The sequence below is a fragment of the Numida meleagris genome, chromosome 5 (assembly GCF_002078875.1).
Source record: "Numida meleagris isolate 19003 breed g44 Domestic line chromosome 5, NumMel1.0, whole genome shotgun sequence".
NCBI classification, from domain to species: domain Eukaryota; kingdom Metazoa; phylum Chordata; class Aves; order Galliformes; family Numididae; genus Numida; species Numida meleagris.
The window spans coordinates 22,163,409-22,176,857 of record NC_034413.1 but is presented as its reverse complement, the minus strand read 5'-3'; the positions used below and the strand labels follow the sequence as shown (position 1 = coordinate 22,176,857).

At 33.0% G+C, this 13,449-nt stretch overlaps 1 protein-coding gene across 8 annotated transcripts in view; it reads left to right on the top strand.

Annotated features, from left to right (window-relative positions):
• Positions 1-13,449, top strand: part of KCNMA1 (potassium calcium-activated channel subfamily M alpha 1) — a 454,315-nt gene that overhangs the window by 333,253 nt on the left and 107,613 nt on the right. For 7 of the 8 annotated variants that reach the window (XM_021398811.1, XM_021398812.1, XM_021398807.1 and 4 more), the window contains 2 exons: positions 7,096-7,205; positions 9,616-9,684. In XM_021398811.1, the coding sequence (XP_021254486.1) occupies positions 7,096-7,205; positions 9,616-9,684 (179 nt within the window). The remainder of the gene's footprint in view (positions 1-7,095; positions 7,206-9,615; positions 9,685-13,449) is intronic. The other variant, XM_021398808.1, reaches the window with a different exon arrangement.

The window sequence follows — 13,449 nt, the reverse complement described above, 5'->3', positions numbered from 1 at the left end:
AAAGATATTCCAGACTACTATATGTAGTTGAAAAATATGGCTGTTTCAATACAAAAATAAATCCTGTCTCTTTGTTTTTATGTCTGTAGTTAAGCTTCTTCCATCTTTACTCATGTTCAGGTAACAAAAGCTGTTTTATTTCAGTAAAGCGAAATTTGGGAACTACCTATGATTCTGCTTTTTGTAAACTTCATTTTTCTTGCAGGCCATTTTGGTCTCCCTCCCTCTTAGCTGATGTGGTGATGCAACACTCTTAGGAGTCTCAAGAATTTTTAGAAGTCGCACTAGTGTATCCAAATTATTCTGGCAGTTTTCTATGAACTTGTGCTTGATGTCAGTAGGCCTGAAACTTCTGCTCAGCTTCTTTCTTTCAAAATCAGAAGTGATTAGTTTCCTTATGAAATCCAATTTACGCACAACTTCAGAAGCCCCAGTCTTAACTTCAACCTTAAAATAACTTGCATTAAACATGCAGTGGGAAAACAAAGTGATGTTCTCTCAAAGTGCCTGACTTTGAGAGAACTGTCCAGGAAACACACACACTTGTGGTCTGTGTTTGTATTTAAAATGATTATACAAGTCAAAAAATGCAAATGTACAGGTAGTGTCTTTCCAGAGAATCTCTGACATTCTGACCACTTATGTCAGTATCTTATCTATCTTCGACCTTCTATTATTTTATTAAATATTCTTATAATAATTTCAGTACATGGACAAATCAGACTATCTCACTGATGAACAGTTTTGAGCTGAAAGCTCCGCTTTTCAAGGCACTTTACTCCTTTTCTAAGGTAGAAACCATCCTAATCCTCTCTGTTGGGATTCAAATGGGCTTATTCTTTATTTTATTGATTCTGAATATTTCTGTATCTGCAGAACAAATAGAAAAATAGCAAAAAGTTTGATTTAGAAGAAGCCAATGTCAGTTTTGCTGACATGCTCTTGTTTCCATCAATACCTGGAGTTAGAGTAGGGTACAGATGTACTTCAAATTAGGTTGCTTCACATGGCACAGAAAAAATGCTGTAAAATGCTGGATGGAAACTGCTAGTGCTGATTAAAAATGTCTACTACTTAACTAAGAATGAATTGTCCGGGCAACTAAAATGGATATCATCATTTCTGAAAAACTTTGAGTGTTAAAATCTAAAGCAGAATGAATGTCCAACGACAGAGAACATATGTCTTTCCCCGAGAATCAATCTTCCCTCCAAATCAATTGGTGATAGCAGAAAGTTTAATACTTTACTTAGCTTGCACAAAGATGATTCTTTCAGTTATCTCACTCTAAAAACTATTTGAAAGGGATAGCTATTACTGGGTGATGGTTGTGAATCAAGAGTGAATTGTAGAAGAGCAGCCACATTGATTGGAATTGTTAAGTAGGACTACTTTGAAAAGAAAAATGAACATTCCCTAAGAGGACTTCTGCTCCTCTGCATTTGGAGCACTGAATTTAAGTACTGTCAGACCCTCATAAATGTATTGGGCAAACATTAGTTGAGTCTAACACAAACTAGGAGATTGCCAGGAAAATTTACTTAAACTTCTCTATTAAAAAAAATAATAATAATAAAAACAGAAAAAACTTTGAAATGTGTGTTTGTTCCTCCTTCTTCATAATGTGATTAGAAAGTCATTTAATGTGCCATAAATGTTTGGGCAGTCAAACACAAATGAACATGATTGATGTTGACATTGTACACGTTTAACTCATTATGTGTTACTTTACAGCAAAATGATTTGTATAAACAGTCTGCCCAGTATTAAAGCTAAAGTAAACTAAGAAACCTCAAAGTATTATGTTTGTGTCTAATATTTTCCTTTTGGTTTGAGAGACGTAATCTCACATGGAATCTTTTATGTTCTTTTTTGGCACCAACCTGAATAAAAAGATCAACTCAAAAAGAATGTGTGATATAGTTTTAACAAAAAGGTTCTGTAAACTCTTAAAGGAGGAAAGATTGTCCAGCAAATCATGTTGAGGGAAAAATGTATAAGAAATTTACACCTGTAAACTGTATTTCAATAATCTCTTTTTATTGCAGAAAGTGCTATTGTTGTATGAATAAAAGAGTTGTGACTCTTTATTACCTGTATAGTTTCAGCAAAAAAGTTGAAATACTATACCATAGTGTGATTTTGATGTTGTTTAGAATGAAATGCATATCAGAATTGAAGAGTAAGTAAATAGAATAAAAGGCAGAGGTGGCCAGATTTTACCCCTGTATAAAGCTGTGGAATGCAACAAGTTACTAATGTTGCATAAAACAATAAAATTTGGAATGTGGTGCTTGAGTTTAACACAGGTTCGTAAAATGAATGAATTCTGTGTTTGCACTCTTGGTAAGATAGTAAGCATCATTCAAGATCTGAAAAAATGATCTAGAGCAGTCTCAGTTCTCCTTTAAGCTACTCTGAGAGCAGGAATGTTCTGTGGGCTCTTTTATCAACTGTGCTCACACTCACATATATGTAATTCTCCCACTACATTCCTTTCTAGACTAGTCTGAGAGATGGACATAGTGAAGCTGCACAGATTTATGGCAGCCGGGTGCTTACATGCACTGATGGAATATGTTCACTGGCTTTCTGTTTATTTTTGGCCACCTAGGCAGCAATAGGCTGTTTTAAAGTGTGAAAATAGGGTTTGCTCAGTGAATTTCTTCAACTGAAAGAGAGCTTGAAGATAGGGTGGGGGAAAGAACAACTTGTCTATTTATTGTGATGCTCCCCAGGGGGCTGCATAATAAACAGAGTACCTGGTAATCAACATTTTTCTTCCTTTGCCAGCTACTCCTTACAGGTGTTAGGCCAAATACGGATGTATAAAAACTGCTGTGGTTGAAAACTGTGCTGATTACAAATAATGTCAGTCCTTGGAGATAAAGTAATATATTTGTCCAGGACTGAAGTCTACCACAGAGTGTGTTTTTCGGTCAACAGTTTAAAGAGATCAACATCAATCTGCCTTTTGCATTGTGATTAGATAGAAATACTGTTCTGTTTTCTAAATTTGAAAGTTGTTTTTTAAATGTATAACTTCTATACTTTTGAATCTAAACCCATAGAAGTGAGATATCCAAGGAGATTCCCAAGATATCTAAAGAATTACATCTCATAGTATTCAAGAATACTCTTTACTTTGACCTACTACAATACTCTCCATTAGCATGAGCAATGAAAAAGCTCATATATCTCATTTGAAACTAAAGCCAATCTTAATTAATGTATATTGTGTTTTATAAAACATAGTCTTTTCATAGCAATTTTGGAAAATGTTCTTGCACACAGAAAGAACTGTGGGAATAGTTGGCTGAGGTTGTAGAATTTTTATCCTGCCAAAGAACACTTGTTAGTTTTGAGTTAGGGAGACAATGAAATTGAATAAAAGGGTAGTTGATAATTTGTAATATTTAGGGAAATCAGATTATAAGACTGTAAATCTGAGAAGCTTAACACTTTGCTAAGAAAGTAGGAACTGTTTTTAGCCTATTACATATCCATCAGATTTTAATATCCATGCCTGAAGGTATGGTAAAACCAAACACTCACACAAGCAATTTGCATGGACTGAAAGGCACTATGAGTGAAAATGGGGAAATGTTTAATTGCACAAGTTCTTTTCAGCTACCAGTCAAGAATAATCCATTTTTACTTCCCCTTTCCTTTCTAGTAGGTAGCTAGGAAAACAAACAAACAATGCTGTGGAGAAGAGAATTATAAAATTAAACTTCAGGAGACCCTTAAATATTCTGAGACTAGTGGTTGGCAGGATTCCCTGTGTTATATACATATATATATATACACACATATAATATATGTACATAGAAGAAAGCATATCATTATTTTAACTTTAATTTTAAAATCTTAGCTTTAATTTCAAAGTCCCACCAAAATATTTTTCTGTATTTTCGATAAAAAGAGTAGGCTGAAGAAAATTACATTAGATTTGCTGAACTCTGGAGATTTGAGATATAAGCACACAAAGCATGTAATTATGACTTACCAAAACCAAAGCAGATATGTTGAATAACTGAATTAACAGGAAACAGTAGAGATCTGTACCTGATTTAATAAAACAATATTTTTTTCTTCTTACTGATCTGCAAGGATAAGTGAAATTAATGGTTATAAGAACTGCCTATTGCCTTGGTTATGAGAAAAATCTAGTGAAAAAAGAGCTGTGTGTCAATGAATGGGCATTGCTAAAGCGTTTCTGACTTCTTTTTCCTGTCCTCACATGTTATTTTATGTGCTGAAGGCTGAAAATTTAGAGTTTGGTGTTTTAGAAATATCTTCCTGAAGCATACTTTTTCATTCAAAGTTCTAAAATTCTGTGGGTATTTTTTCTAACCAAAGGAAAAAATATAATCTTTTTTTCCTCTCCCCCTCAAAATGTGGGAGTAGCAGTTATACCTCATATTAAGGTCTGTAGAGACCTGTGTTGATAAAACTATATGGAAAAAAATGAAAACAGCAAAAAAAGAGAAGACTAAATAATATCAGAACACAATAAGTTTAAGGGGTTTGGGTTGTTTTTTTTTTTTGGCACTGAAATTGTTTATTTGCTACAGTGTCTATGTATTTCATGCTCTATTAAAAGTTTTGTAGGTTTCCTTCTGGTTTTCAAGATAAAATCAAATTTGTTTTCCTCATTGTAAGCATGGTAAGATATTCATGGTAGGCTAAACTCAAGCTATACTTTTAACTAATCATGTAAGTAAATTTCTTACTTCTACTGATTAAGATCTGTGGTAACTTTAGTTAGTAGTCTTGAGCCGAACTTGCCTCAAATTCAGCACTTTTTCCTTTTGTATAGTTTACATAACATTTGATTATTCTCTATTGTTCTCAACGTATAGAACAACCATTTTGTAAGTGTGTACTTTTTGTCTGTACGTTAGCAGTTGCATTTTGACAACTTACCGTTAGTGTATAAGTAAGCTGGAGATGAGTATCAGTAAGTTCCGGTATGAACTGCATGATAGTAATTCAAGTTATGATTCAGTATTTTAAAGGAAAATGAATAAATGTCCATTTTGTGCAAAGAGGTTTGTTTAGGGGTTCAGTTTCCAAGGTTAATGCTTACTACGAAATATCAGAAAGCCCTAAATTAGTTAAGAATACAGTAACTCCTGAAGTATTTTTTCTCATGGTAAATATTTTAAATTAGCACCTTACTGTTATGGATTACGAAAGAAACTAATTATGTTCTCCACTGTAACATTTTGTCTATTAAAACTAAGGGTGAGATAATGAATCGAGGAAATAGATATGACATATTCTTCACTGGAAGTTATTAATCATTGATTTATTTCTAGCAGACCAGCAGGTACTACCTTTCACAAAGTACCAGACAGGTGACCATCTCTTTCTTTGAAGTTATAGGGAAAATGTCATTTGTCAGGCAGACAAAATAGGAAGATCTTTTCTCCATTATTACTGTTTTATAGCAGCCGATGTATCAGCAATTCTTAAAATTTGTTTAGTAGTATTTCACAGTATCCTAAAAGAATGTATCTTCAACATTCCCATAACTACACGAAGGTGAATGTAGTACTAACCAGTATCTATGAATCTTGATCACTGCTTTGTAAATGAGTTTTGTTATTTTCCAGTCCTTTCTTTGATTCTGGGCTAAGAATGACCTGGTAACTGTATTTCTCACCTGCAGCTTCTTCCTCCAAATAGAAACAGGTGGTTTAAAGAAAAAAAAAAAAAAGCCAGGGAAGAAACTAGAAATGAGAAATTGAGTGGAAAACAGCCTTACTCTTATTTTCTTTATGCTATCTTTATGCTTTTTTCTCCTTGCACATTTTTTTTCCAACCCCACGTGGTGTCAATGTAAGAAAAAGCCATGAAATAGACCATAAGTAACAAACATATTGCTATCATTACTCTGTTTTTTACCTACTCTGCACTTTATCTGTTTTCTGTATGTAAAGAGCTGCTGATCAGCAACATTTGCAAGTTCCACATAAATAAATGAGTTATAAAAAATGTGATATGACTTCTCTGTGTGTGGTGGAGAATAACACAATGCAAATCCTTTTTAGCATCCCACATGGTCTCCGAATGGTGAAACAATTTATATGGAAGAAATTTCTCTTGATTGTTTGCAGCCCACATGTCATGGAGGAAATGATTTGAATCCTCTCCATATTGCATTTTTTCTTGCAGTTGTTTGTTTACTTCTCCAGAACTGAAGTAACTTCTTACCTGGAAGCCTATTATCAGAAGAAAAAAGTTTTAAAGAAATAAATTCCTTGTATTTGATATTACACTGGCTTCTTAATAAGTTTACTATCCATCTTCAGTTTAAAACATTCCTTTGAAATAGTGTTTTTTTATTTTACTTTTAATGACTTAGCAAGAGGAAAAGACTGGTGAATCCAAAATTTAAATGAAGTCTGTAGGACAAATCATACATAAAATACTGTACAAGTCTTGTTAAAACAGCTGTCGCAGTGTATTTTTAATACTGAAAAAAAACAACCAGATATTATGCCATACCAAATTCTCATGGAAGTTATAACCTAACTTTTGTTAAGCAAATGTGTTGGGCACATCTGACTTGTTTTCCTTCAACAATAAAAAACTTCTGAATTTAGCAGTAAAGCTTTTTTTCAGTTACTGTTTCATTTCAATATATCTGCTTCTCATAGTTTCCTGTTAGCCAGAGATGCAGAAATCAAATTTTTAGAATTTTAAATGATGTTTTTTGAGTGGTAACCAATTTCTGAACAAGATGAAAGCAATTGAAACATTGTTAGAGAGATGAAGTAGCAATATAACGCAATCTCACTAGAGAATTTTCAGAAAAAGATAATTGAGAAACATTTTTCCTCCAGCTCTCCACTGCCTTATTTCATGTCATGCTAAATGTTCCTGCCAATAATTGAGTGTTTCATTTTTACATAGGATATTTGATTGACTGTCCTCTTCTTTTTCTTGGCAATATTTTCATAATACCTGAATGGTATACTAGCTTGCTTGTTTAAAAATTTATACATGTTAAAAAAGTTGTTCATAATTTTTAATGAAGTTTTTCATTTTACTCAGAACTCTACATCTTTTTTTTTTTTTTTTCAGATTGAGGAGGATACGTGGCAGAAATATTATCTGGAAGGAGTTGCAAATGAAATGTATACAGAATATCTGTCTAGTGCCTTTGTGGGTTTGTCCTTCCCTGCAGTTTGTGAGTAAGTAGAAATACGTATTATTATACATAATTATTTACATACTTTCAAGCAAAATCGAAGATTTCTGCAGGAGACCTTCTCACTTTGCTACAATCCTAATGTTGCTACGTCAGATGAAATCAAATAAAATAAACATCAAAGCAATCACAGCATGGAAGTACTCCAAACATCACGATGCCAGTTTTCTGAAGAGATTTGGAATTAAGTGATTGTAAATGAAACCATAAATGTTTTCAGTGTTGAACAATTAATCAGCAATCCATTTAAATTATTTACTTACAAGAGCTGTCCTATTGTTTCTTCTAATGAATCCCATTCTTTGAGCAGTGTTTGTCAGCGTCACTTTCTTGGCTTATGTCCCATTCCAAGGAAACCATTCATTAATTGAAACAGATTTAGTGCAGTCATATAAGCAGTGTGGTATCCAGAGCTTTGTAGCACTGGTTGTAATCAAGCATGTAGTATATAACCACAGTATAAGCCATGCTACAACTTTAATTTTTGAGACTGAAAATACTTACATTTGACCTATATTTCTCTATGGAAGTCACCTTTTATGCTTAAGGTTGTTCCAATACGTATCATAGCCACAAGTATAGAACAGTTTAGCGCAGTCATATTTTATCTTCTATTTGATTTTAAGATAAAATAATAGAGATATTAGCTCTGTATTTGTGCAACGTATTGTTGTAAGGTTTATAGCTATGGCCTATATTTCCATGTTAGCCGTCGTCTTTTTTTTTGTATAATTTTATAACAGTGCTAGTCACAAGAAATAGACTTCACTTTTGTGTTGAACAACTAAGACTTAGGCAAGACTGCATTTTGTCTGCATTCTGTCTTAGCTTCTGAACAGATTATTTCTTTTGTGGGAATACTCAAAGAAGTAGCACTTTCTAGTCTGATTCCAAATTAAGCCTCAGTCTATTGCAGAGCAGGACATCATGGACTCTCTGTCAGTGTTAAGTTCTTGCTTCTGTATTTGAATCATTAATCATTTTGTTCAACTCATCTCAGAGGGTAAGACACATCTTAGGCACTTTTAGACTGTTAAGACTTAATTCACACATCATATGGCCACTATGTTTTTTTTGCCTCTCTGACGTAGTGATACTGGATCATCTATAGCTGTTAATTTTTTTCCTGAACCCAGAATTTTATTTGGTGTTGCAGTCATGTCAAATTTTAGACTCCACAAACATGATCTCAGTTTAACTAATAGCCAGGCTGGACTCTACTCTGACATGAGTCTAAATAAAGCTTTTCCATCTTCTGAGTTTGAGTAAAATCAGATTTCATCTGACTCTGCCAGAGAAATCTCCTTATATTTTACACTTTCTTCAAGCTCTCTCTGAAACTTTCCTCTGTCCTGCCTCTGCAAGAGGCCAACCATCCCCTTTGCCCCTCACTCTGCCAAGAAATACATGCTAAATAGTCTCCTTGGGCACACCAGTGAGACAGCAAGAACCAGCATGTGAAAACAGAGGTTGTAAGGTCTTACTGTGTTCTCTAATGCTATGTCAGTCTATTCACAAGTACGAAAAGGCTGCTTCAGTGAAAAAGTATCCATAGGTCAGCAGAGAGGCCTTTAAACTCCCCACAGTTCTTTATTTCATGTGTTTAAATTATGGAGGTTTATGTTTCCATTGTATTTACATTACAATTGAAAGGTGCACCCTGGAAGAATGCATGACCAATTTCATAGAACAGGAAGCAAGTAGCATGAAATTTGCATATACTTCAATGACAAAATTGTAAAATCACTGATTTCTGGTTATTAACATTGTGGGTTTCTTTGTTTGCTCTCAAAGTCCTGTCAGCTTCAAGCAAATGTTGCTGTACTAACCCCATTCTATAAGGTTATAAAGAATATCATACTTGTTTTAGTAAATAGCTACTAACAACTGAAAAAAATGTGTATTAATGTATCAGCATGTATTTTCCCATGCGCTGGTCAGAAATAGCTTCCAGTTATGCTCTCCGTCATAGAAATTGACAAATGACAACTTACTATTAGTGTACTCTCGTTTTTGATCAGTGTATGCATATTTCATGCACTGCAATCAAAATATGACTAAATTTTAGCAAAGATTTGAAAAATTTCCTCAAGACATCCACTACTATAGTCAAATGCAATTTTATGTTTTGAATTATGACATTTGTTATTATTCCTTAAGTAGACTTAGTAATGCAGTACTGCTGCATAAGATGTGTTCTCAAGATGTCAGTTTATAGTTTTTATGAAAAAGAATTTATTATCTTCAAAATAGAAAGGCCTTAATATATGGGTTATATGTATGTTACTGAAGACTAGGTAAACATCTGAGTGTGTGCAAATTCTCAGCCATGTTTATTTACACAATGTCGGTTGTGAAAAAGGTCTGACTCTTAGCCTCTTGTCTTCCTGCAGACTGGTGTTTGCGAAACTAAAGCTCTTAATGATAGCCATAGAATACAAGTCGGAAAAAAGAGAAAGCAGGTATGTCCATGACTACAAATTTTGAAGTAGGAATGCACTGTCAAGAATTTTGCCTGCTTATTTTTCAGAATAAGCATAGAGGTCCTTATACTTTTGATTTCAGAGTTTAATTATCATACCATCGCATTACACCATTTCATGTAGAGCTGAAAGGCTTTTATTTCTGCTGTTTTTCCTCACCCAAATCAATTTTAGTCATGAAACTTACTATAAGGTAGGAGTACAGTGCTATGTGTCCACTTCCAAAAGTGCAGTTCATTTTATTTAAATGAAAACATACCTTACTCAATGTTCTTTCTACACTCTTTCAACTTTAAGTGGCAATCCAACAATTTACTTAAAATAGAAAAGTGGAAAGCAGGTGTGGTATCACAAGTCATTATGGCAATGTTTATTTCTCAAAATAATAATTTAATGTGAATCAGTTTGGGAGAGCAAGTCTTCATAGGATGTATGGAAATATAGAATAAACATTTATATGCTATCAGTTCCAGCAAAGAATGTATGTATGAATACAATCAGATAACTTGAATTTACATATAGTTGTGAAATTATCAACTGACACCTTTTTTATCCAAAAAGAAATTTCCTGATTATAATTAGTACAAATTCACAGACAGACAGTGTTTCTTCTTTTTGTACAAAAATTCTTAAGAATTTGTGTGTATACTGGAGTCAAGTTTCAATCAGACAATTTGTCAATCAGTGCATTTACACAACATTCCTTTTTGTGTAACAAAAATATCATAAATGTGCTCTGCAACATGCAGAGGGGCATATAACAAACATCTGATAATTCTGACTTTGATCTGAATTTTATTTTCTCTGTCAAAAGTGACATTTGTAAGTGCTGCAATAAATCTGGAGCTATATATACTACAGCATCATGTTTTTTTGCCACCAATTACCTAAACCTTTGAGGGCAATTGTTTCTCCTCCAAAGAGAGCCAGTACTGTTATTTGAGCTCATGCCATGATTTCTAAGGTTTTGAAAGTATATTTCTTTATAAATGTCTATAAGATGTTTAACACAGAAATCAAATATTGCAGTTATTAATGACAGTATTTGCACAGCCTATACTTGATTTTGCTTGATCCTTTCCTATAGGGTAAATGATACGTGAAGAGGTGTGTGTAATACGAGATTTTACTTTTGTCCACACTATGTTAATTAAGAAATTGGTTTTTTGCAATAACTGATTTTTTTTAATGTTTCCAGCTCTCCTGAGCTCATCTTAAAATAAATACTTTTCCATTCAATTACTACATTCTGTGTTTGCTAATGTAAAGAAAATGAGTGAATATTCTTTTATCTAAAAGTCTAACCTAAATTTTCTAGGAAAAAAAAGAATGCATCAGTAACAGCAGTGGTACAGTTAAGCATATTTTGTAATTACAATATTTAGAAAATACTTGGTTTCCTTTGGTTCTCTCTGAGAACTATTGCCCAACTTTAGGTTGTCATTACTTTGTTTGTCATTTAGTTACTTAAGTGCTAATATTATAGTCTTTTTCAGTAGTAACAGATAATTCATGGATTCCGTATCATTCTTTGCACTATATTCAATGAGAGTTGGATTGAGTTCTTAATCACAAGGTAATGCAGAAGATCCCACAAAGAGTAACATCATGTGATACAATCATATATTTCCTGTTACTTAAGGTCACAGAGTTGTAAAAGTTCACAGTAAATTAGTTTGGTAGAAAAAAAAATTGCAGGAAGCAATACTAATGGATGGATGTTGACAGTTGGATTTTTGCAAACATATATATAGTAGAAGGAAAGCATGTAAACTAAATAGTCACATCATTTTATTAACCCTGATCCACAGTAGTAACTTCTGATTTTAGTAAACAGTGATAATTTTATAGTCACTCTTTGGTAAATCAGATTGCTACCTGCAGGGTAATTTTACTGTTCTACTTGTCTCTGTGTTCTTCAACACGTGTTGAGTACATATTTCTGGCTTTATGAACTGGAGCCTCTTAATCTAACCAGAAAAGTAATAGAACAAAAATTTTCTCCCTTCTTACTTTTACTTGCATTTCCTTGCACCATCTTAAATGATGAAGATTTAAGATAAAAAGTAGCATAATATGGTTTACAATTGAAAATGGTCTTTGAACATGATAAATATATCATTCAACAATTATTTTTGTTGATATTGTCTTTGGACATACTTTACCCTACTTCACATCTTCATTTCTTCATTATTAATACATAAATGTGAAGAGAAAACTGATTATGATAACATTCATTCTATCAGGAGAGTGATCAACAGGAGATATATACTGATTTATTTTATGATTATAGTTTAGATTCATATTTTTAAAAAAATACTGAGAAATTTACATAGTTCACAACAGTGAATACTATTAATAAAAATTTGGAATAGTGTCAAGGTGGCACCTTTGTAGTAAGAGCTACTGTTTTCTGCTACAGCTGAAGTAGGTCTAGGATGAGAAATGAAGTTTCAAATCATTCTTTCTGCCAACTCAATGAGAAGATCTTATGCCACTTTGATTTTTGTTGCTAGTTTTAAGGGGAAAAAAAAACAATATAATACATTTAGTATATAAAAGTAAGCTATATATTTGATTAGTTTCATCTGCTTTCATCACTTTGCAATGACTGCAAAAGCAACCACAAAATGAATTCAGAAATGTGTTCTGCTTTCACAAGTGTTAGTTTAAGGGCACTGTAGACTTTCTAATTCCTTGTTTAAATGTTCACCTCAGTGTTAAGAAAAAATCCTAGTATCAGTTTGAGTGAGTGGCAGAATTTTCACTATTTTACTACCTTCTTTAAATTCTTTAAAAGTTTATTTACCTATGAAGTTATGGTATTTTTGTTTTATTTTTTCAGGCAGTCTCCTAGATTCTGGCTTTCTAAAATTTTCTGTTAATTCTACCATAGGGAATTTGAGATCAGTAGTCATTTGAAATCATCAGAACTATATTCAAGTCAATATTAGTACACCAGTTAGCCCTAGCAGAGCTTCCTGCTCATTTTTTTCATTTTTCACAATTCCTAATAAAGCTACATAAAGCAGTATTAGATTGTTAATTGTAAACAAGTTATGATGTTCAAAGCTTGCTTAAAAGCAGAATGTGATAGTGCCCTGAAGTAAAATAAATGTTGCAAGTCTGATATAGGTAATATATTCTTAGATATGATCTCTTAGATATGATCGATACAAAATCAAATCATAGCCAAAATATGGTCTATTTTTTATTTATACAATTGTTTCTCTTTGGGGTACTTCAAGGATTAATTGCAGTTACGCTTAAAATGATTTACATCTACATTTATACAACCAATAATATTTGAATTACTGTTCAGTTATCACAGAAACCTCTTAGCATACAAAATGTGACTGAGTGGGTTTCTGAGCAGCTACTAAGGCCTGCACTTTAGTTGTTCCAGAGCACAGTATGAGTTAGCCATTCTTCCATCACTAATGTTATAACCATTCCTTCATCTCTGCAAGTATTATAATCATTGTTATTAACAGCTGAAAGCATTTCGTAAGTAAATTGCTTATGTACCTGGTGCAAGCCAAATACTTTATTTTAAATAATGTTCTTAGTTCATTTACTGGAAGGTTCTATTTCTCCTGTAGAAAAAATGCTGAAGGAATATGATGAACATCAGCTTGAATGTGTCCTAACAGAGCTTACTCAATAGATAGCAAAAATATCAATTTAAAATGCAGACGTTCAAACTCCTCATCAAAAATCCCTTCTAGAGATATTTTTTACTTC